Source organism: Bacillus rossius, chromosome 2 (genome assembly GCF_032445375.1).
Source record: "Bacillus rossius redtenbacheri isolate Brsri chromosome 2, Brsri_v3, whole genome shotgun sequence".
NCBI lineage: Eukaryota > Metazoa > Arthropoda > Insecta > Phasmatodea > Bacillidae > Bacillus > Bacillus rossius.
The window spans coordinates 105,479,787-105,506,562 of record NC_086331.1 but is presented as its reverse complement, the minus strand read 5'-3'; the positions used below and the strand labels follow the sequence as shown (position 1 = coordinate 105,506,562).

Here is a 26,776-nt window from a genome sequence, read left to right as displayed (position 1 = left end):
TGATCCTAATATCAGGGCATGGCTGAACAAATACATCGAAGGTGCTGGAGACATGCCACTTGCGAGAACAGTCCGTGAGAAATATGTAGGGGACATAGCCAAATGCAGAATTGAAGATGCCAAAACTGCATTAAAGGACAAAAAAATTGACATACTGTGCGACGAAACAACAGATAAAATGGGTAGGTGTGTATTTGTTGTTTTATTTAGAATTCTGAATCTTCAACAGGATAAACCAGAAATATTTGTTGCAGGAGTTCACTTTCTTGAAGCTGCTAATGCCACAAACTGTGTGAGGGCAATTTTAGATTCACTCAAAATGTACAATGTACAGTATGGTGATGTGCTCTCAGTAGTAACCGATGCTGCTCGTTATATGACCAAGGCTGTTAGTACTCTCGAAGTAATCCTTGGAGACCAGTTAACGCATGTCCAGTGCTGGGCACATAAGTTAAATCTAGTTGGCAATGTCTGGGTGAAAGAGTTGCCTGAGTTGAACAATGCTATGAGCAAAATAAAAAATGTGTTCAACAACACCAGGAAAAGAAGGCACCTGTATGCTAGCTTTCTTGAAGAAAAGCATGGAGAGAAACGTCCATTGTTCCCACTTCCTGTTGTTACTAGATGGAATTCCTGGTTCAACAGCGTTTTTTATGTAGCAGACTACATACATGACATTGTTGATTTCTGCAAAACAGATGAACTAAAGGCAACACAAAATTCAGGGGTTGAGTTTCTGTGTTCACTCACAGAAAATGACATTTCTCTCATTCTTTGTCAAGCTGTCTTTGTGAAAGAGCATGCCAAGAGCCTTGTAGAGCTAATACAGAAACTTGAAGGTTCTTTGTATCCAACTGCCCATTCACTATATGGGGACTTGCAAGGTATAAAAAAAAAATTTGAAAACATCACTCGTGGCATTTATTTTGAGGCAACCAGTAGAGCTTTGTCTAACATGCCCCCCGCTAAAGCTGCTGAAGCTAAAGTGTCCATCACAAGAACAGCAACACAAGCCCTTTCCAAACTGAACTCTCTCATGACAACTGACCCAAGTAGAAAGAGATTTGAAGCAATTCAAATTTTTAGTCAGGAAAGTTTGTTGCTTGCTAAATTAAACCCAGAAATGGTGCAGAAACTGAAAACTGTCCATAGTCTCTACTCCATAAGCACTGAAGAATTAACAGCTGGTTTTGGTCAGCTTCAGGACATTGTTACAAAACAAATGGAAACAGACAATTCAGTGGACGTAGTGAAGTCATTGAATGTAGTAAAGCTGTCACAGCCATTGTTTGCTTCCAGCTGCCTTGAAGCCATCTGGATGCCTTCTGCAAACGTTGACTGTGAACGATTTTTGTCCTCATATAACACAGTCTTAACAGACCGCAGGACAAATTTAAGTGAGGCTAATTTGTGTATCATGGCTACTTTTGCTTTCGAGAGCTAAAGTTTGAGGATTTTGTTCCATGTGTTTATGTCACTATTTTAGAGACTTCATATTTATTCTTGCTGGTTTAGGTACTAAAATATTTTCAATTACTGTATGTAAAAAGTGATGTGTAAATTCGATTGTAAATTACTGCTGCTAGTGCAACTGTACAATGCAAGAATGTGTCCAAAATTTCAAGGTATGCTTAGCTTAATTTTTTTAATTTATAGTGCTAAAACTATTTAAAAAATAACACCGCTTTTGATGTATGATAACACCACTTTTAAGGGTAAATAACAACGAATTTTGCTATAAAATAAACCCCAAAACTGCATGTCTCTACTTATAAGGCATCCGCAGACCGCTAAAAAAACAGGGAAGGGTAAAAGACAAGGAAGGAGGAGGCAGCAAGCATGATGAAAAAACACAGAGCACAAAGGTCTTGAAATCTTCCGTTATTTGGTGTTCACCCGGTGCAACGTAATTCTCACAAATATTTCGGAGGTCTGTAGCTTATGGTCCAAAAGTTTTTAACTTATTTTATAAATGTAGAATATGTGCTCTTTTGTTTACATCAATTCTGTGATGCCACACGTTCCATCACATCATTACCAATAATAGCAACTGCGTCCATTATTATTAATTGAAGCTCTGGTCAATCTTTTCGTAAATAAAGCAATAAAACATGATCATTGTGTAACCCCACCAGGGAGAAATCACATTTGGTTAGGTTGAGTGGCCTGATAAGCCAAATAAAAGTATTGTCATGTTCGGTTGGACAAACTGCTTCCCAATAGAGGAATAGATGACTGACTACACCATGTCATCTACTATAAAGTCCTTTTACATCATTTCTCTCTCACTGTTGGAATGCATTTCTTATGTGGCTGTTTTGAATTTGTTTCTGGAGTACTACCATAGCAGTCATTCACTCTGAAAATCTCATTAGCACAAAGATTTTATGTGTTTCAGGCCAATCTAGTCTTCTTAAGTATGGCAATTTATATGATGTGCCGCCATGCTAGTGCTTCAACATCAATGAAGAGTAAGGAGCACTCTCGTCTAGCCAGCGCGAGGTTGGTTATTGTTTTATTCATAAGTTTATGTGGTAAAACATGCAATTATTGTTAGTCTTTTGCGACATAACAATAAATGCTTCAAGTATGTATGACTTATGTTAAGTATTGTATGTAACGTACATGCAGTATTTCACATCCATCTCATAAATTTTTTGCAATATGTAATATTTAAGGATATATTATATTTATCTTATTATTTTCTAATTGCTTTCTTATTTATACTTTTGTGTTTTCAGTTGTTTTTGCTCAAGATTGTATATTGTTGGTTCTGAAGTTGCCTCTTTATATTTCCATGCAGGTATTGATGTGAAATTCAGTTTCTTGATTTTATTGATTCTTAAAAGAATAATTATAACCAAAAAGTATTTCTTACTGATGGCTGGACCTGGGTCTAGACACTATTTTCTGCCACTTGACTCGCCACCTGAGTAGTGCTATGTGAGATATTCTTTTAGTTCAAGCATGGGGACAGATACGGTGAGACTGTTTTGACAGATGCTACAAGTAACATTTAGACTTCAATGGCTACATGAATGTGTGTTTGTGGTGTTAATTCCATTACAATAGTCAGTTGCCAAAGTCTTGGTTGTTCCTTCCAACACTTGTCAAAGTAAGTCTCACCTTATCTTGAACAGTGTACAGCGTATTTGCATATGTACATATGTGGATAGATTGAGAAAAATGTATCTGTAATTGTAGGTGCATCAAATTCTATTGAAACCAAAGGTGGCAATTTTTTTTTTTTTTTTTTTCTGTGTGTCCACTTTTTGAATAATTTCTGAAACTGGCCTTTTGGGTGTCCCTACAATTAATTGTTTCATTAAGCTAACAATTTTGGTAATGTGTCATTTAAAATTTTCCTGCCAATCACATTGAAAATATATTTTACTCTCACAACAATGGTCTGAATTTCCACAAATTACAATATTTTGTCATAAATGCCACTTAACTTTTTTATGTGTTTACTTTTTTATTATTTCTGAACTAAAAGGCCTGCTTTGAAGGAAAATGTGCATTTATATTATTTTTTTACTGTAGCATTAATGTGTGCTTACTTAATTGTGCACAATAAACATTGGCTTTGTTTGTGAGATCAGAGCGTGGCTCCGCCTTGTCTCTTGTTGAGTCACTTCACACACTTCACATAGTCATCCTGCTAGGGGGGTTATTCCTGCTGTATATAACATAATTTTAAATTATAATAAATTTATGAGATAGTAGGAAATTTTTTTTTTGATTCCTTGAGATTTTTCTCACATGGAAGGAGGTGGCGCAGTGGTAAAACACCGAACTTGCATTCCAGAGGATCTGTATTGTTATCCCGCCTTAATTTACACGGTTTCCCCGCAGTCATTCCAGGCAGGTACTGAAATGGTTCCTTATAGGCCAGTTCCTTCCCCAGTATTCCTGTTGTGTCTATAGTGTTTGTCCATCTCTGAATACCTAGTTGTGGACGAGTCACACATATACACACATTTGTGGACCTGGAATTGACTTCCATTTTTCCTTCTGACCTTAGTCCTTATTTTCGCATGAAGGGAAAATGAATGAGTTGAAATTATATTCTGGTTGATGATGAAAGGTAGTGAGATTCTAAGGAGCATTGATGGTGGATGGAGGAAACTTCATTATTCTGAGAAAACCCAACGCCACACGGTAATGTTTACCATGCTACCACTTGCTAAAAATGCATGTTCGACCCCACAGGGAATCTCGTGTTGTACCCCATTAAGAATCCAGTGTGGGATCCCAATGGAAATGAAACCCAGATCACCTGGTGTGATGCGAGTGATCTGGCCACCACCGCCCACAGGTTCTATGTCCTAAGTGGTAGAGTGATACACCAACCCTTCGTCTATGTACGTTATGATATGTGGAAAAACCGAAGTATGAAGAAAATATAACAATTGCAAAGAAATTCCATTTGCACAAGACACATTTATAGCCAGTTAAATACGAAGGGTGGTACAAATAAAAAACCAGACTGAGAGCCCGTTGCCATTCGTATACTTAGTAGAGAGTTCTCCCGCTAGATGGGGTTAGTAGATACCTTCACTAAACAGCTGCCCAGACGGTATCAGTTTGTGGGTTAATGTTTGATCGTAGTATTGTTTTTCTTTTACTGTTCTTGTGTTCCGCTTGCGAAGTCATTATGTTTCCTGCTTGAAAATTCTGCAACGGAAACTTACCAAATGCATCAACAGGCTTTCAACGAGGATGCTATCAGCCGCACACAAGTTTTCCAGTGATTTGGGCACTTAAAACATGGCGAGATGAGTGTTGAAAACCATGCTTGTTCTGGGTGCCCTTCAACATCTCGAAACAATGAAAAAGTTGAAAACATCTGCCAAAAAATTGAGGATTGTTGTTTCTTGATCAACAAAATTTCTGAAGAGAAAGGAGTGAGTTGGAGCTCACTCCAGCGGATTTTGACTGAGGATTTTCAAATAAGACATGTTGCTGCTAAATTTGTTCCTCGTCTTCTCGAACCGGATTAATATATATATATATATATATATATATAAAATTGAATTTTAGCCAGGACTTGAAAAAAAGAGATTGAAAGTGATATAAACTTTTTTACTTAAGTCATTACAGGTGACGAGAGTTGGTGTTAACAGGTATGACCCAGAAACCAAGCATGTGTCAAGCCAGTGGAAGACACCCAACTCCCCCAGACCATAAAAAACAAGATAAGTGAGGTCAAATGATCATTGTCTTTTTTGATGTTTGTGGAATTGTGCACCAGAAATTTGTTCCCCTTGTCAGACTGTTAACCAGCACTTTTATTTGGAAGTTTGGATGTTTGCGAGAGGATGTGCGGAGGAAACGCTTGGCAATCAGGTGACTGGTTCCTTCATCACAACAACGCCCCCACACACACGGCCTTATGAGTGAACCGCTATTTGGCCTATCAGGGGTGGTCTGTCACTGTCATTCCCCACTCTCCATATTCACCAGCCTAGCCCCGTGCGACTTTTTCCTGTTCCGGAGAATGAAGAAAATCTAAAAGGGAAGCGTTTTGATTATGTGGAGGTGGTAAAAACAGCTTCGCAAAGGGCACTGGATTATATCAAAGTTGAAGAGTTCCAGAGGTGCTTCAAACAGAAGGGAAAAAAGACTTGACAAGTGCATCGCGTCTAATTGAGAGTACTTTAAAGGTGACTGAAGAAATTTTGTAATAAAGTTATAAATAAATTTTTTATGAAAAAAATCCAGTTTTTTTGTGTCCACACTTGTATAGTAAGGTGGTAGTTTATTGATTTGACCATGTGATCTATGATTTTATCCTAAATGTTTTTCGCAGTCTGGCCAAGAGTTACCCAGGGTGAACAGGAAAACCTGGTAAAGTCTGGGGATTATCAATAGCAGGAAAAATACTTGGGTGGTCAAGGAATTTATTTAATGATGAGAAAATTAAAGCTATAGCTGTAGACTTATTTTGATTTGTTCGAGTTTAAAGTAAACATCCTTTTGTCCTCTTTCCAACCCATATCTGAGTATTACAAATGGTTTTTTCTCTTGTTCTTTTTTGATTTTAAGTATATCAGTACTGTGACCACACACAGTGACTCAAGTGCTATAGATAGTAGTGTGATAAAATAATTTATAGTGACCTATTACAGTAGTGAAGTATGTATGATATGCCTGTGAGCCATGGTTTTGAATTATTTGAATTTTAGATAAGTATTGGTCTAGGGATTTTTTTTCCAATCCTGGATAATTTAGAAAAAAATTTTATCACAGGTTTGTTAGCCATCCTGTTACCCTAATGGTTGTGTGCTGCATTGTGTTCAGTAATGTTTAGCTTGATAAAAAAAAGTGCTTGAGTCTTTCAGTACTCGTCAGTGATGTGTAAACATTTAACCTCGGGAACGAGCAAATTCATGGTACAGTAGAGCCCCGATTATCCGAGCTAATGTGGACCAGAGGACCCTCGGATAACCAGAAACTCGGATAACACGGGCAGACAGAGCGGCGAACGAGAGCGTCCCGTGCCGCCATTGAAATCAATGATAGCGTGTGCGTTTTGGGCCGCTGGTCTGTGTTACGGGCGTTACAAAGACATTTTGGGGTTGATACAGTAATAAATAAAGACGTAAAATTGAATTACAGTAACATATTAAGTTCACTTTATTATGAAACCCACTAAAAATACAGTTTTAGTTAATAAAATCCAGCCTATAAATATAAAACAAGGTCAATGGTAAATATGAAAATATACACTTAAGAATAACACACTTAATAACAGTATTAAAAACAGTTTTGTACTGGTACTGTACAGTACTTTATCAATAAAAATTTAACTTTAAAACTAAGCCTACTTCTTGAAAAAGTTCATCAGAGTTTTCTGCTTTACTGAACTGGCCCGCTTCTTTGCAGCTGTTTCTCGAAGTCGACGAAGCAGCAGAAGATCCGTCGAAGTTGTTTCTGCCTGTTGCTCCAAATAGTCTATAGCACTTTGTATGGCTTTGAAGCCCTCGGCGTGACTTATTTTATTTTCAGTCTGTTCCATCGGCTCATCTTCATCACTCACCTCTTCGGCGTTTTGTGCCTCATCATTGACTGTCTCGACAATCATGTCATCTGTGACTTCATATTGTTCGTCCGCATTAATCCATTCTTCCACGTCGTCTGTAGTAATAGCCTTGTCAGATGGGATTCTTTGCACCAGGCTTACGATAGAGTCATCAGCATTTTCATTTTCCGAGGTTGCGGCTTCTTGAACATCAACACTATACAGCTTTCTCCAGGATCTTTCAAGGGTAGAGCTTTTAACTTCCTCCCAGGACTCGGCTGTCATGTATACAACATCTTTCATTGTGATGGCTTTTAGAGTATGCAAAACTTCGTTTCCTTCATCAATTTCCTTTATGAGCAGTTTTAAAAGTCTTCTTTTATAATTTCTCTTAAGGTTTTCCAACACCCCTTGGTTCTGGGGCTGGAGAAGTGGGGTTACGTTAGGGGGCAAAAACATTGTCTTGATTTCGCCAGAAACCATTTCTTCCGTGTCGGGATGAGCAGGACAATTGTCCATAAGCATAAGAGCTTTGCGAGGGAGATTGTTTTCTGCCAAATATTTTTCGACTTGAGGCACAAAGCTATCAAAAAACCACTCTTTGAAAATTTTGGAATCCATCCAAGCACTTTTTTGGTTTTTGTACAAAACGGGGAGGCTAGAAATGGAAATGTTTTTAAACGCTCTAGGCTTAGCAGATTTCCCTATGAGCAATAACTTTAGTTTGCAGTCTCCGGTAGCATTTGAACAAGCCAAAAGTGTAACTCTGTCTTTTGATTTCTTGAACCCCGGAGCAGAAGCTTCTTGTTTGGAGGCAAGTGTTTTTGTTGGAAGCATACGGTAATTTAATCCCGTTTCATCACAATTAAAAATCTGCTGAAGCGACAAATTTTCCTGGTCAATCAAAGCTTTAAACTGGTCCTTGAACGATACAACAATTTCATGATCGGATGATAGTTTTTCGCCTGAAATATTAAGCTCTCTAATTCCATACCTGGTTTTCCAGCGATGCAGCCATCCTCTGCTTGCAGTAAACTCCTCTTCTCCATCTTTAAACTTGTTGTGGAATTCACTAGCTTTTTCTTGTAACAAAGGCCCACTGACGGGACTTCCTTTGCTCCGTAATTGGGTAAACCACATAAAAAGGGCACTTGATGTTTTTTCAAACTCACCAGTTTTCATTGTTTTTCGTTTGCTGTCATTTTCGTTGTCCTTTTGCGAACACCACTTTTCAATATCAGCCCGTTTTCTTCTCCAATCACCAACCGTTACCTCACCAACACCTAAATCTGCAGCCACTCTTTTTATCGTTTCCCCTTTGTCTAGTCTTTTAATAGCCTTTAGTTTAGTCTCTAAACTCACAACAGTTCTTTTACGTGAAGAGCTCATAATGAAAACACCACAGTAACACAGCACAAAATGTCAGAATACCGTTCGAGTAACAGCGGGACTAACACCAACCAAGACTGTGAGAAGACACTGACTCAGCCAAAGCGCTTTAGACTACGTACGTGCAGTGTGGTGGGAGAGCGAGGGGGGTGGCAATGACCTTGGCACAGTAGCAGCGGTCACCCCACTCCACCGCTCGCTCGCTACGGTACTGTACAGAGTACAAACACTGTCGCCGGGCGCCCAGCATCCATGGCGCCGTCTTAAATAAATATATTTTTTAATTTTTTTTTTTTTTGCGCCTCGGTTAAACCGGAACTCGGTTAGTCGGGGCTCGGATAACCGGGGCCCTACTGTACCTTGTTTTTTATGTTGCAAATAAACTTATTGTACTAATCTCGGACACAAAATGTAATGTAGAATTCTTCAAAATAATACTGAACGTGATAAATAAACTGATAAATAAAATAGTCTCTTTTCAAATACCAAAATTTCTGGATGCGAATCACACACATACTTTCTGCACCATTTGCTAGAATTTGCTGCCTGAATCGTAAATGTTGCTTGCCACCATCAAATGTAAATAGTAGCTAGGGATGAGTGAAATAGTGATTTTCCAATACCTTTTATGGTAGTATTGGTTCTTATTGAATAACTGGCTATTTAGATGGTTAATGTTATCAGTTATTGGGCATGGAGGTCTGTTTTCAATCATTCTCTATTCCAATTGCAAACAGCGACTAAAAAATCATTACAGCCATCAAAATTATGTCGTAATTTTAATACTGGCATTGTAATTTTCCTTCTTTTTCTTATTCTTTTATTCAAAAGAGGAATATTTCGTCACGGTTGCAGATGTAATTATATATGATTTGATCCAAGCACCTTATTTGCATAATTATGAAGAAATTTCTACTGGCTGAATGAATAACATATATAATTTAGCTCATTTCCACGTAACTTTGACATGCAGATGCTATAGCATATTGGCGATTACATAAAACAAACTTAAACTCTTAATCTGTTAAAACCAAACTATTACAAATAATGAATAACTGCCACTTTCTGATAGTTGTCAAATAACTGAGAATTGGTTAAAATGTTGATCGTGAGCTCAGAACGGTTTATTTCGATCGTGAGCAAGGAACTGTTTCTGTTGATCGAGAGATCACAGAACTGTTTCTGTCAATCGCGAGCACAGAACTGTTTATGTCGATCATGAGCAGAGAACTCTGATATAAAACATTACTTTGAAGTTTTGCTATTGCTTAAACTAAAAAACTGCTTAGTAACTTAAAGAACTTAAAAATGTCAAGTGCTGAACAATTACTTTATAATTGAGAAATGTGTGATGGGAAAGCACAGTATAGATAGTTTCGTTCATAAAATAGTTACTGTTTGAGAATCAATACTAGCAATAGCAAGAACTGGTCTTTTGCTAATGAAATGCACATATTGTGATACCTAATGGCAGCACAAGAGTTACAGTATTTTATTTGCTTGCTAAATCTGGCAATATGCACTACCGTACAGTTGAGAATTAGATTCTCGTTCTTTGGTAAATAGTTAAGACATAGCAATGTAACGAAACTGTTATTGTTTCATAACCCATGTATATACTGATTATCATAAATACCGCTCATCTCTAATAGCAGCACGAAACAACTGGAAATTTTAAACTATTATAAATGGCTCCAAGAAAACTCAGGCCTTGGACCTCATTTTTGACAAGTAATTTTATTATACTACTAACTATCTTGTTAAAATTTGCTAAACAATTAATACTATAAAGTTTCTGCAATCGTTAGAAGTTATACTTCTATTGCATTACTAAAATATTAACCTGAAACATTTTAAAACACATATTACAACTTTAAGTATATGCTTATATCTTAGTTTTTGCCTAAATGACTGAAATCAGTCAATAAATACTTCCTACAAACAACCTTTACCTTATTGAACTGATTCAACATTATTATATTATAATGTTATTAAAAAAGAAAAAATCCAGTAATGAAATTTGAACCATGTCCCTTGAGGTTAATAGGTGTATGCTCTACTATTGTGTTACTAAGCCAATTGGAAATTTAGAAAAAGAATATGTATTATAATCATTATAAAGCTAGTTAGTTTTAGGTTATTTAAAACTTGAAATTGCTTTTTACTATGACTATTTAAGTTTACCAAATATATTTCAGGGTAGTTTCATTTAGCCCACCAATATGTTTGGTATGTACCTTAATGTTTACGAAAGTGACTATATACAGGTTTAAGTTGCTACACGTGGGTCCGCCATCTTTGTATCACATTTCCGTTCGACTTCCTTTCCATTTGCACGAAATTACTTCTACCAAATACCACATACCGAGAGCTAAGATGTTTACGCATTAAAATTTTTAGGTATTCTATGTGAATATTAATTGTAGTCCTAGCAACATCAGCTATAGGTAAAATGGCTGGGGTTCATTGTTTAAATGATTCAGTTTTATATTGAATATTCTTAAAGGGGTTTTAAAATTACTTTTGAGTTTATCATTACGTTGTAACCTCTCCCCTTACACCTCATCTTGGCCATGAAGGGCTGTCCTAACCTAAGCCATTCAATGTGTAAACACACATGAACCATTCACCAAAGTTCTGCAGGTTGATAATGAGAATTGCTATTGCTCTTTCCTTAAGTACCCTTTCGGGCAAGAAGAGGTTATCTAAGAAATATATTTAGTAAACTCGATCAAAATATCTTGGTCACAAGAATGTAAGGGAGACAATTTTTAACAATATGGCAAGAAAATCACTTCTTTTTAAATTTAATATTAATCCAATTTTTGTTACAAAAGATACTTTTAAGTATTTGCTCACAGATCCCCTTTTGAATTTTTCCATAAAATACATAATGTTGTTTAATAATATGATTGTAAATAACTGTACAACTTTATTTATTGAGGATGCCACTCTGTTATAGTATGTTCAAACGGGAAACATTCCTAAGTACATTAAATACTTTGGGTGCCACACTATTTCATCAAAAACATTCAATGTTAAGGGGCCCGCCTCGTCAGGGGTGTATGTGTGTTAGTGAGGCAGGATGATAAGCGCGACGCTCGATGGTATTTCTAGCGCGGTATCGCCTCTAAGCTCAAGGCTCTGAACTGGCGCGCAATCTTCTCGTCGTCAATTGATAACTGTGAAATTTGTGCGGTGACTGTATTTTTATATTACGGCGAAATGAAGATAAAGGTGTAATGCAAGTCCGTTAAGTGCTTTCAAGAATCTGTACCACTTGTTTTACACCTAAAAATTACTCTGAAAACATGAGTTTCAGCCATTTTAACTCTTCTAGAAATACAGTTTAAAAACATGATCCAAAATTAAAAGTACTTTTCGGGCTTCAGCAAACTCTTAAATGCTTTTCGTAAACGTACCCCACTCGGATATCTTGAGCGGTTTTGAAATCGCGTTGTTTTTCCTGAAGCTCTGCACACCGTGTGTGTGACCAGGTAGGCGGGCCCCTTAAGGGCCTCATAAGTTCTGTTACTGCAGTATAGTAACTCCCATTTTAATTCTGAATATATTTAAACCAGTCTGAATGCATTGCATCAACCTTCCTGCCTGGCCAACTATTTTTCTCTGCTAAACGTTTGATGATCATTAATAAAACACTTTGGTCTAAATACCACTACCTTATTTATAAAGGTATCCAGGGAGCTTCAAACATCCATAAATGACATCTGGGCATGTCTCTTGATAACATTATTGCATGTGGGACACTTAACATCTTTAAATGTCTGTATCATCTTCATTGCTGATAATCATCATATTTTTTGTTATCTTATCTTCATCTTCTTATCATATTCATTTCAATATCCTGTGCCTGCGGTTATTTTTTTCATTTGTTTAATGATATTAAGGGTGAATACCATTCCTGTTGATATCCCATTCTTTCGTCAATTTCCTTAAATGAAAATTTATTCACTGGGTTCTCACTGTTGACACATTTAACCGTGTAAATAATTTAATCTTTCAGATTGTGTCTGTTCACTTGGCTGACTGTTAAGTCCCTCAAAGTCTTAATCTTCTAGTTCATTTGGCTCTGTCTGAAACCTTACCTTTCACCAATATTTGTGCAAATTTTTGCACTTTATTGAATTCCAGTAATCCTGTCGTAATTTGTCAGTTACCGTATAAAATCACGCTTCTACATTTTAACATTCTAAATTAATCCTTGGTCACACTTGTAGGTAGGTATACAACAGATATGTTATCTTTTAGTTGCTTTCCTGGAGTGTGAGCCCAGCAATTATCCTACAGCTATTTAACCTTGATGTCTTATTACATTCACGTTATCTTTGAATCTGGGGACAATAACAATGTTAAACCACCAAATAAAAATCTCAAAATTCACCAAAGCATTGCTTTGATATTTTTAATGCACTGGAATCAGATTGTGAGTCGAGTCCTTGATGCATCTCGGCTTAGCATAATTATTTTCAGATGACTATCAGTTTAACTCCATTTCAATTCCTGCAGCACATAGGTTGAACCTAAGCACAGCAGTTTCGTTCCCATTAGCTAGAGTGGTTTGGGGCAATTAGTTACAACAAACCTGTGTCATCTTCATTATAAACTTGGTCAACAGTGAGTTTGTTAACATTGATAAATTTTTGGCAGTACACTCGTAAATTCTGTTGTTGGCTTCAGTAGAGCTGATTTCTGTTATCCATCAACTGAAGTTTTTCTATTCCTCGCAAGTCTTGAAACAGTCAAACCAGTCATCGGAGAATGTGCAAGCATCTTTAAGCCCACTTTTCTCATAAAATTCTTTTCTCTGTTTGCAATTAGCAATAGTTCAGATACTGCCACACCTTCTGATCTGTTTAATGTAAACCACTTAATGCAAAGCCTAGATCATGTAGTTTAGGTGTGTGTGTGAGAATTGTTTTGTTTCGAACAATTTTTTTCAGACGCACTGTCTGTTATAGGAGCTCTGAATTTATTCTTCGGTTTTTTAATACTGTATACGGCTGTCTCTCCAGTGCTATAAACTAGTGTGATGAATGCAACATATATAGCTCAATTCCATTATGACAGTATTTCAAGTTATTGCTTCAGGGTTAGCATTTCGTACTTTCTTTTAACCTTCAGCATTATTAAAGTCAAACCAACTTATCAGTGAAACTAACTAACTAACTAACTAACTAACGAACTAACTGCAGCCAACTGAGATAAACTTCAAGCAGATGCAGCAACACAATTATTGTGGACATATTCTTAACCTTGAAAAGCTCCTCGCCCCTTTATGGACTTTCGCCAACATGTCACACATTATAAATAAGCATGGTGACAGTGGCACAGCATGGCTGTACTAGTTTATATTTTTATATATATATATATATATGCGTGTGTGTGTGTGTATATGTATATATAATTAAGTACCTTTTTCCAGTTTTTAATTGTTACTAAAAATATTAAACTTTGTCTACTGTATTATAAACAATTTTTGCAAATTTGTTATACTTTGTAGACAATTCTATAATTATAACTGAAAGCTGATAAAGTCCATTTTTCAATTTGAACTGCTGCTTGTCACAAAGAAGTGCCCACGAAGCTTTTCTTGGCTCAAGTCTGTTGTGTCCTTGAACTCACATTCTTGCGTTGTTCCTTCACACTTGATGAAGGCAGACAACCAGCTAAGCTGACATATTGCGCTGCCTTGTGCGGCCACCTCATAATCCCCATCCATCGTATTTTTAAAATATATCACCTTTCATAATTTCCCAGCTATACATACATGTGGTTTGTTATTTTTATCTGTATGTTTGATATTTATTATAATGTCTGAAAATCAAAATGCCTTGATTCCTGACTAAAGGAAACATATTTGGGTCATTGTTTCTTATCATGTATCCAGTTGTATTTTAAAATAAAATGTTAAAATAATAAAAGGAATTGGTTGTATTTGTGATGCAAAGCTGTATAATTACCAAAATGTAATTTATTTTGAAAATACAGTAGAATCTCGTTATAGCGAGCACGGTAATAGCAAGAACACGGCTATAAAGAGGTATTTTTGAGAAATTTACAGCGTGATCGCTTGTAGCGTGCTTTTGTTATTTGTCTGCTTTATCTCCACCCCTCTCGCTACTAGACATCTTGCCGTTGATGCGTCACATTCTTCAGCCGTGCATACGCCACCTAAGTGCGTGGCTTAAAAATAGAATCCCATCCTTTCTTTCTTTTATCAAACTTCCGTTAGTTATCTGTGCCGTGTGTAGACAAAGTTTGAGATTGGAACAGAAACAACGTAAGAAAGTATTTTTTACAAATTCGAAATATGTATGTTTTTGTTTTTATAATCACGTATTTTCAAGTTTTTATTTGGTTATCTTAAAAGAGATACACTAGAGTCCCGTTATAGTGAGGTGTCACGGTTCCGGGTTTGATCCTCGCTATAACCGTGTTCTCGCTATAACCGAATTGGACAAATTTTGGCCCCCAAAAAATAAAAATTTTCCGAAAATAGCAAAAAATTGTGTTTAAACCTGTATAATTGGAAAATAACAGATTATATTAACGAAATATTAATTTCTGTGAGCAGATGTGTGAATTCTCTTTAAGACGATACCCCATAAGTACGGATGCGATCACCGATTGCGTCAAAATAACCAGAATACCCTACTACGGCACGTAAGTATAACATCTCTCAGACCGCGGCCGACGCAGCATTGTCCTGCTATCTATTGTCGACGCGGGCTGTCTGCTGGCGGCCATGTTGGTTCGGGATGTTGCTAACAGGTGGTGCTAGTGTAGCGCAACGATTTAATTCCTTACAAAAAAGCAGGAGTGCGGCTGCAGCAACGCACGTACGCCTCAAACGAAATAGTCGCTGGAAAACTATACTTTTTTCATTTAAAGAAACTTGTCAACTTTTTTAGAAAATAAATTTGGGATTAAACTCAAACCATCACCACCCCTTTCCCGGACAGATACCCCAACAACTGACCGAAACAAAAGTTACAAGAAAACTGTCCTAGCGATTCGGAAATAAATGCGGTAGTGCCTACTAGAGGTGTAAAAGTAACGAAAAAATGTGTACCCGTATGTATTCGTTACTATAACAATTAGTACTCATTACTATCGTTACGTTACTCGTTACTTCTGATACCGCATAACATGCTATATTATGTTGCAACAACGAATCCAGTCCTATTGCGTACGCGTACAGTATGACGTCGCGTAAATAATAATAAATAGAATATAAACAATTAACAATATTTGATAATTAAAAGTTTTTGTTAACCAAGAAAAAATTAAATCTCATTAGAGCGGCTTTTTAATATTATCTCTTAAGATAACAACCAAAAAAACGTGAATATACGCGATTATAAAAACAAAAACATACATATTTCTAATTTGTAAAAAATACTTTCTTACGTTGTTTCTGTTCCAATCTCAAACTTTGTCTACACACGGCACAGATAACTAACGGAAGTTTGATAAAAGAAAGATTAAAGGATGGGATTCTATTTTTAAAGCCACGCACTTAGGTGGCGACTGCAAGGCTGAAAAATGTGACAGGCGTCAACGGCAAGATGTCTAGTGGCGAGCGAGAGGGGTGGAGATAAAGCAGACAAATAACAAAAGCGCGCTTCAAGCGATCACGCCGTAAATTCCTCAAAAATACCTCGTTATAGCCGTGTTCTCGCTATTACCGTGCTCGCTATAACGAGATTCTACTGTAATATTAAAAAGCCGCTCTAATGAGATTTAATTGTTTCTTGGTTAACGAAAACTATTAATTATCAAATATTGTTAATTGTTTATATTTTATTTATTATTATTTACGTGACGTCATACTGTACACGTACGCAATACGACTGGATTCGTTGCTGCAACATAACATAGCATGTTATGCGGTATCAGAAGTAACGAGTAACGTAACGATAGTAACGAGTACTAATTGTTATAGTAACGAATACATATGGTTACACATTTTTTCGTTACTTTTACACCTCTAGTCGGCACTACCATATTTATTTCCGAATCGCTAGGGCAGTTTTCTTGTAACTTTTGTTTCGGTCAGTTGTTGGGGTATCTGTCCGAGAAAGGGGTGGTGATGGTTTGAGTTTAATCCCAAATTTATTTTCTAAAAAAGTTGACAGGTTTCTTTAAATGAAAAAATTATAGTTTTCCAGCGACTATTACGTTTGAGGCGTACGTGTGTTGCCGCAGCCGCACTCCTGCTTTTTTGTAAGGAATTAAATCGTCGCGCTACACTAGCACCACCTCAACATCCCGAACCAACATGGCCGCCAGCAGACAGCCCGCGTCGACGATAGATAGCAGGACAATGCTGCGTCGGCCGCGGGCTGAGATGCTATACTTACGTGGCTTGGTAGGGTATTCTGGTTATTTTGACGCAATCGGTGATCGCATCCGTACTTATGGGGTATCGTTTTAAGGAGAATTCACACATCTGCTCACAGAAATTAAGATTTCGTTAATATAACCTGTTATTTTCCAATTATACAGGTTTAAACACAATTTTTATGCTATTTTCGGTTAATTTTTATTTATTGGGGGCCAAAATTCGTCCAATTTGGTTATAGCGAGGATCAAACCCGAAACCGTGACACCTCGCCATAACGGGACTCTAGTGTAGGTATAAAACTTTAAGGAACATTGTTCCCGTAAGCAATTGTTCGGTGTAACATATCCAATTTTAATTATTTTAATGTAAAAAATTAAAATAAATTAAGCTGTTGAATGTGTTCATGATTTGAAAATATAAAAACATGCCAAAATAATTTTGAAGATATGCATTATAAAGCTTTGATGTAAATGGATACAAGAGCACGGGAGTCTGCTAGAGTAATTGTTTGTTTAACGTATCCAATTGTATTTGAACGTAAAAAATTAAAATAAAGTAAGCAGTTTTGTTTATGATGCAAAACTGTACTATAAACATAATATATCTGTACCTCTGACGGAAAGGGCACTTTCGTCCGATTTTCTAAGTTTTCATGAGATAATAATATTTCTAATAATAGAAAGTTTTAAGTTTATGCTTTCAAAATATTACTAGAATTGTAATATATGTCCTGTATTTTGAAACACTGAAATGTTGGTAGAGAGACTTAGGAATGTTATCCCCAAGCCCTATTGTGTCAACAATGTGGTCCGTGAATTTGTAAAATTTAATTTTTGGTTGTTTAATCTCCAATTGTTACTTAACATTTATTTAAATGTACTTCAAAAGTAATTAATCTTATATTAGTACCGTAAGTTGATTTTAACTGGAGAAGTGTCTTGATTAAAATATTTGTCAGTGTACGCACTTGATTGGAAAACTAATTATTTTGAATTAGGGTTTTACTTAAAGGAACTGGTGCACTGTCATTCTTTCTCAGTTTACGATCTACCTTAGTCAATGAAAGCAGCTCTGTTAAAACTCCATAGATAGTGGGTTCTAGTACTTACAAAGTATTTTTTGTAATCACACTGAAGCTTTTCTTAAGCTATGAATTACTTAAATTTTCTTTCAATGGTTATTTTCTTTATTTCTGCCAAGTATGCACCAAGAAGCTAGAGGTTTTTTTTACTGTCTTGTACATGGTACATTGGCTATATTACACATTACCACTGTATATATCTGTGTGTGTTGTGTGGTGTGTGTGTGTATATTTTCTGGCATACATTCGGCTCTTTCTCATACAGTAAAACCTCGTATTTACGTTCTCGTTATTTACGTTTTCCCGCAAATAACGTCATTTTATGTAGGTCCGTTTTATTGTACATTAACTTTCGTGTTGCATTTTCCCTGAAATTACACCGCTACGTAACCAAAAAACCCGGAATGTACGTTTCAAAACACGGTAAAAATGTAAATACTCGTCACGTTAGTCATAGATGTGAAAAGTTTGAAGTAGTTCGCCTATTGTCTGTAACCTTTCGTTTTGATGTATCGACAAGTTCTATGGTGCCTCTCCTCTACTAACGTTTTAATCTTTGCTGCCATAGAGAACTTTCGTAGCAGAACCACAAACGGTTTTATTTATGGTGTCATAGAGCACTCTCGTAGCAGAGCATAGTCCGAAGCGCTGAGCTATCGATACTACCGGAAAGCGCTCATACACAGTACGTATATTTAGTAGTGCTGCATTATGTACAGTACATATCTATGATGGCTTTCATTGTTTACATTAGTCAACGTCCGTTTTGGTTAGCACGTGTTTTTTTATCGTTCACAATATTATTTATGGCAAGATTTTGATTGAAGATGGATAGGTATAAAGTTCCACGAAATACTTTATCTATTGAAGATAAAATTAAAATTATTGAGAAGTTTGACAAGCATGTGGGTACCCGAGTGGTTTTGGCCAAGGAACTGAATATTCCTGTTAGTACTTTAAACACAATAATTAAAAATAGGTGTTCTATTGAAGCAAATGCTGCCCAATGCGGGCCTAGTGCGAAGAAGCGCAAGTACGTGAAAGACTCTACATTTAAAGAACTTGAAAGTTTGTTGTATGAGTGGTTCATTTGTGCTCGCTCTTCAAATCTTCCAATCAATGGCAACGTACTACGCGAGAAAGCAAAAGTCATTGCTTTGAGGCTTGGAATTGATGATTTTTCAGCTTCTAATGGATGGATAGACAGATTTCGCCAGCGCCATAATGTTGTTTATAAGGTTGTGTGTGGTGAAAGCAAGAGTGTGGACGAGGAAACTGCTGATGTTTGGAAAAACACGTCGCTCAAGGAACAGTTGGAGGGGTACTCAGCTAAAGATGTTTTCAATGCTGATGAGACAGGTTTGTTTTACTGTGTATTGCCTAATAAAACATTATGCTTTAAAGGGGAAAAATGCCATGGTGGCAAGCTGAGCAAAAATCGCATTACCATTCTCTTACTTACAAATGCTGATGGTTCTGAAAAATTTCCGTTGTTTGTAATCGGCAAATCAAAAAAACCACGTTGTTTTAAAAACATTAAAACTTTGCCAACTTTGTATGAAGCAAACAATAAATCCTGGATGACAGGGTCTCTTTTTCAGCAACAGATCCAAGCTTTTGACAGAAAAATGGCGCTGCGTAACCGAAATGTCTTGCTATTCATTGATCAGTGCCCTGCCCACAAAATAAACATAGAGCTGAGGAATGTGAAGATTGTGTATTTCCCTGCGAATTGCACAAGCACACTCCAGCCCCTAGATCTGGGCATCATCAACTCTTTCAAGTGCTATTACCGCAAATGCATTGTATCCAGAGCAGTTGCCATGCTGGACAATGGCAAGGACCCAACACAAATGAAAATAAATCTACTAACTGCACTACATTTCGCAGCAAGAGCATGGAAGGAAGTTACACCAGAAACTATAACCAACTGTTTCCAGAAAGCTGGTTTCTTTGTTGACAGTGGACAGAGTGCTGGATCCAGTGAAAACTTGCCTGGAGCAGATAAAGTGAAAGAAGAATATCTGCAACTTTCACAAAATGGAGACTTCACTGACTATGTACAACTGGATGATAATGTTGTAACTTGTGAAGTCCAGACTGTGGAGGACATTGTTGATAGTCATCTGGCAGAAAAACAAGAAAGTAGTGAAGATGATGATTCGGAAGTGGAAACTCCCATACCGACGACGATCAATGCACTTCAAGCCCTACAGACTCTAAGGAATTATATTCTCAGTGCACCAAACAGTGAAAATGCAGTTGATGCACTTCATTCCTTGGAAAAAGAAATTCAGACCATACAAACTGAACAAAAGAAAAGTCAAACAAAAATTTCAGATTTCTTTAAAAAGTGTTGAATTTATACTAGTATGTACCTATAAAACTGTACTAGAGAAAATTTAATGTAGGCTTTATGTTGCATTGTTTTTTATATTTAAGAAAATTATATTTTTGCAGTGCCCTAAATGTGTTGTAAACAACTATTGTTTGTCTTGTAGCACCAGTAAATGCTGATACATTTTTTTAAGCTAAAATTTAGCATTAACTGCCAATAAAAGTGCTTTCCCACAATTTACACTTTCCCGCAATTTACACTTTTTCCTTGGGGTTCCTTGAAAAGTGCAAATAAGGGGTTTTACTGTATTTAGAAGTACACCAATCCCTTACTTAGCACGACTAATGTGTTCCTAAATATGTTCATGTTATCCAAAATTGTGTCTTTGAAGCATTGGTTTCCATAAATAGCAAGGCCAGTTTACTTAATGTTTTACTTTTCCAAAATGTGTAGGGAAATATTATTTACGCAATACAAATGCATAGAATAATAATGATAAATGTGTCACACCATTTATCTTTATAAACATACCATTGAATACTTTGTATGACAAGACGACACTACGTAACGGGAGGTAGTTATTGTCAGTCGGCTGGTTGACTTGCCTGCCCGGGCGTGACCTTCAACTCACGTCCCATACCTTGCCACAAACTTTCCAAAACATCCTCTACTGGCATTGAAAGCGATATTACTGTCCGGTATCTAATGTCAAATATGTTCCTGCTAGTACCACCATTATCATCAGACTTGTATAAACGTTTTATAGAGAGTAGTGCTGAGCCAATACTGTTTTGTACCGATACCGATATTAACCGATATCCCCTGCCGATACACCCGATATGCCGATACCGATACATACTTCAGAAAGCACATACTGTATAATGTTTTTAAGATATTTATTGATAATACAATAACAAACACACACAAAATACACAGTTTTAGGAAGCAACAGGGAAGTTAATTAAAGTTTAGAGAAGTTTTAATTTTAAAACAAATATATTAAACTAGTTTACTACAACTTTTATGTTTGTACTCAGAGCACCTCTCAGATGCCTCACTACCAAGCAAATTTAGTTTTTAGGAAGCAGCACTATAAATATTTTGAATTTTTGTTAAAAAAAAAAAAATAACTTTCGCAACTTTTGAGGGCTCATGGAGCTCCTTTTGTTTGTGCACAGAGCACCAGCTGTACTAAACAGTCTCTCTGATGCCACACTACCACAAGGTGTTGACAAATATTTCTGAGCAAGTTTTTTGAGTGATTGGTGAGATTTTTTCCAGTCCAGAAGTGGGCTTGTATTAATGGCACAGAGTGGTTCCTCAAGGTACCTAGTAAGTTCTTGTGTAGGTGATAAAGATGTACTAGCTCCAACACTACTACTACTACTACTACTACTACTACTACTACTACTGGAAATTAGATTTGTGTACAAATATATCGAATGACATGTGTCACTGGAACTTGTAGCAGCATTGTCAAGGGCAGGTAAATGAAGTTCTGGGGTCTGTAACAAACTCAGCTGGTGTTCAAGAGTGGACTTGGCATAATTTACATCTTCCTCACTGGAAAAAACTAATTGTTTGAAACGAGGATCAAGCAGAGTACTTAAACTATATTGAACATGTTTTCCCCATATATGCGTAGCGAGTATTTAGGTTGCGGACCATGTCAGTGTAGGCAGACTTAAACTTATTTCCTGGCTTACAAGTAGACAGAAGTTTTGTCAAACCATTAACAAGTGGGATAGCTTCTGAAATACTAGTATTCTCATTACTAATGGTTTGGGTGGCCATGAAGAAAAATTTCAGCAATTTCACAATTTCTCCTACCAATTCCCAGTCAGCATTTGTTAGTTCCACATTCAAATTGAGGTCTGGACCAAGATATGATATGGCACGTCTCTGCTCCAAAAACCTCTCCAACATAATATAGGTACTCTTCCATCTGGTTGGTTCATCGTGTTTCAGTTTGTTGCATGGAATTTTGTTGACCTCTTGGAATTCAGTCAAACGTTTGTTCACTGAAATAGTGTGTCTAAAATGCCCTACCGCACACCGAACTTTGCTACACACATCAGAGACATTTTTATGGTTCAGTAACGACTCCTTAATGACAAATTGTAAAGTACGAGCAGCACACCCAACACTCGGAATTTGTAATAATTCGCAAGCCCGAACCATGTTAGCAGCATTATCTCTTACACTAAGATGCACCTTGCGCTATACCTCAATCATCTAGATACTGTGTGATAAAATCACATATATTCTGCCCAGTGTGGTTAATATAACTGAATGGCACAACTTCCACACACACACTGATCTCAAAATCAGGATGAACGAAATGACAAGTCAGTGTGACAGAAAATCATCATTTGCTAGAGATGACCACATGTCAGTTGTACAGCTGATATGGTCTGCAGCCTCCAAAATGTCTTTTACTTTCCGGGAAACCACATCATACAGCTCAGGAATTTTGCTGCGAGATAAAGTTGTCCTGTGTGGTATTTTGTATCTCGGCTCGAGGTTTCTCATCAGATTGTTGAAACCTAAAATAAAAAACATAGGGATTTTAATCACATCACATATTATTCTGTAACTTAAAGAGTATAAACAGCAACATTAAAAGTAATGTATATCCTACATTAGGCCTAACTTAACACATCATCCCTGCAAGTTAAGACAAAGAGTTACAAAGTTTAAACGTGTTAGGCTTAAGTTAAAATGTTTCTTACCTTCTGACTCCACAATACTAAAAGGCAAAACGTCTGTGCAAATCAAATTTGCAATCAGTGATGTTATTTCTGTTGCCCTTTTGTGAGAAGGAGGATAAGGTATGTTCCTCTTAAACATTTCCGAAATATCTTCTTGTTTACTGCTGTCTTTTCGACATAATATATCTTCTGTGTGCACAATTTTGGATGATGATGCCATTGTAGGCCTACATTGACGATGTTGCGGCTGTTTCAACAAACGATGTCGCAGCAGTTTCAGACGATGACGGCTATGCAGACGCCTGCGGAACATCTAACTTTAGTAATTTATTATTTACTAATGGATGCGATCTCTCCATGTGACGCTTCAAATTAGTAGTAGTGTTAGATCGCGTGTCCTTTCCACCACGAGGAACAAGGCAGTGACAACTATTGCACAAAGCCTTTTGGTCATTGCTTTTACTAACAGAAAAGAAACTTCATACGTCACTCTTGCGATTCATTTCTGTAATATTATATTTTGTTGAAGAAAGCAGCACCATGTAAAATACAAATAAACGGGAAAGAAAATAATGCTGTTTGACGAAATCACGGAAATAGTAAACATACAAAGGTATCGCTAACAACAATCGTGGCGTAGTATCGATCTTGCTTCGAGACAATTGCAAACGTCACTCTCGCATGCGAAATGACGACTGCGCAGCCATAGATCGTTGTTGTTACTTACGTGCGTCGTGCGATATCGCTGAACAAGTGACGGTTTTGTGTGTAGGCCTAGGCTAGAAAATACTTGGCGGAACTTTATGTTAAAAAAATGTGTGAATAAAATTTATTGTTTTAAATCCTGCGCCTTTTTATATGGTCAGCCGATTGTGTTGGCATTTTAATAAATGTTTATCCTAAATTAAGAGCACTATATTGTTAGGTATGTAATTTATAGTTATTTTACTGAAGTATTAAGAAAAGTTTTCTTTCACAATAAGTGGAAATAAATACAAAATTTTGTGACTTTATCGGCGTCTGTATCAGCAAAAAAAAAGTATTGCCCCGGACGATTTCGATACGTTAATATCGGCTGATATTTAGTATCGGCTATCATTATCGGCTCAGCACTAAGAGTCCTTATTTTATACGATTGTGCGCTCAGTTTACTTGCTTAAAATTAAAGTGCGACCAACATCTTCATGACACACTGCATGCTGTAATAATTCTAGATTTGTCTCAAATACTTGAACACGCATTACACTCTCACTTGGATGCCATGATTCCACTATTATTCCAACTGCAGGTGCTTGTGCACGTAAGCTACCGGCAGACACATGGGCAGACATTGCTTTGTGTTTTTGCATGCGAGTTTCCTGCCACTGGCTAGACTGAAGTTCATCACGGCCCGGTCTGTAGCCGGGTGACAACGGTACGACCCGGCGGCATACGTCCGAAAGTAAAAACATTTGGTCCTTCATACCCAATACCAGCAACTGAACTTGCCATAGCTGATGTTTGTACAACATCCGATAGCATAGTCAGACCTGCGCGCACATCTCTTCACCCCTCGTATGGCTAACTGTATGCCACAGTATGTCTGTTGTTTACAGAGTTGAAACAGAATTTGTGCTAACTGAAATTTACAGACGTGCTATTCCAGACTAGAGCAGTGAAATTAACATGAGCTAAATGAATTTGTGCAATCTGAAGACGTGCTAAGTGAGGGATTGTTGTAACTGTTGTATTTGTTGTTTTCCCCTCAGTTTTACATTTATTCTATCTTCTATAAATTAAAGTTGTTACTAACATAGTTAAGTCAACATCCTAAAGAAATTGTGCTGTATTATTTCAGTATTAAGTATGTATATACATTTTCAGTATATACTTAGGTATTTTAAATAGTTACATTTTAATATAGAATATTATTTTGACGTGACAACGTCTAATAAATCGATGAACGCCGGCTGCACGCACGAAAAAGTGTCCCGTTACGCACATTGTTCCATTATGCTGTATCCCGTTACACTCATTGTTCTGTTACGCTGTCGGCGAGTGCAGTAATAATAGGTTATGTTACAATTGACTAAAAAATTATGGTGATTCATATAATTGATGACAGATATTTGATTACAGTTTATTTATATGAAAACTTGTTCATAATTATATTTATACTTTATATCTAAACGCCAGTTTTTAAAATTAATTACAAGTCATCTACATGTGAACTGTTTCGTCGACTGTTTATAAAGTGAAGTGAAAAGTTAATGTGGTTTTCATTGCTTATTACAACAACAATTTTGGCAATAAAGGTTAATTATTCTTGCATTTTAAAAATCTGATTACTGGTATAATTTCAAGTATTTATTCTTTTATTATTAAAATAAAAATGATTCAATTTTATTCATAAAAGTATGCAATCATTTCATCAATGTTTTGTTATGACGTCACGTTAAACTATCGTCCGTAAACCGACTTTACAGACAACTAATTTATTTTTTTCAATGGTGTTGAGCATGGGACAGTGTGATAACTGTAAATGTAAATAATATTAATTGTGAGAACTTCTGTATTTTTTGTAAATTAATTTGTATTTCATGTATAGTTGATAATATATTAAATCGTGATGTATAACAGATTTAACTTCTTAAAGCTCTCTCTCACATGCCATATTGATTTTTAGTTGTTTTTTTATGATTCCTTTTATTCAAGGGCTATTTATGAAATTTTAACTCAATACCTCACTTGCATTTCTTGTTCTGTCACTATTATTTTCCAACAAATATTCACTTAGTGTAATATCATGGGTGTAAAAAGGTGTGCACGTCTTCTCAATTATCATCACTTATGTGACTCTTTACACCCATGATATTCCATTAATTGAATATCTGTTGATAATATTTGTGGTAGAAGAACAAATGCAAGGAAGATAACAAGTTAAAATTTTAGAAATAGCCCTTAAATAAAAGTAATGAAAAAAAAACTAAAAATCAACTTGGCTTATGAAACTGAGATCAGTTGTTGGTGTTAAATTATTTAAAAACATTACATTTGAATCTTATAAAGAAGTACGTATTTTGAATGACTACAATGTGACATATCTATGTTGCATTTAGACTATTTTTCATCATTATGTGCATGTAATCTCCAGGTAAAAACGAAGTTAAACATATTTCTTGATGAAGTTTACTTCCTTGCCAAATAATTATAGTACTTACAAAAAGTAATTATACTAAGGATTTAATATTTTAATTTTCAAACATACCGTAACACAATATTTAATGAACACTCCTTAAAACATTTCTTCCTGGCATTTTTCCTTGTTATATAAGAGAAACCATTCAAAGTACAGAATTTTATTTGTGTAGGACCACTTTTGGAGTAGTATGTGATTTTATTGACACGTAATGGAGAGTTTCATAAAAACTTTCTGCAGTTACATTGAAAAAAAAATTAAAATTTGTTTAACAACCTATCTTACATTATAAATCTCTTTGCTATTTATCAACTGTCATTTTAGAGCCCTTTCTCTGCTCTCTGTTCATATTAACATAATCTTTTGTTTCTTTTTTTGCATGGCATAGTGGGAAGGAAGAAAATGCTCTTCAGAACAAATTACAGTCTCACCTGTAAGCTCTGTTTCAACATTTTTATCTTTAGTTTGTAGTGCCATGCTTAGCACAAGTAGTGAAGATGTTCTTCTTTTTGACCAAAATATATAATATATATAAATTTTAAATCATTTTTTACATTCTGAACCCTGGTGCCAGGAATTTATTGATGTTATAAAAATGTCAGAGTTAAGGTTTAATAATATAAACCTTACATCTAATGACATACTGAAATGCTGCATGTGCCTTTTTCCGTTAATTTTTTTTTTACA

The 26,776-nt window shown here is 36.2% G+C and overlaps 1 protein-coding gene across 2 annotated transcripts in view; it reads left to right on the top strand.

Moving 5' to 3' along the window:
- The window catches only part of LOC134529554 (latrophilin Cirl), a 128,544-nt gene that overhangs the window by 62,749 nt on the left and 39,019 nt on the right, over window positions 1-26,776 (top strand). For both annotated transcript variants that reach the window (XM_063363772.1, XM_063363771.1), the window contains exon 11: window positions 2,399-2,502. In XM_063363772.1, coding sequence (XP_063219842.1) covers window positions 2,399-2,502 — 104 coding nt within the window. The remainder of the gene's footprint in view (window positions 1-2,398; window positions 2,503-26,776) is intronic.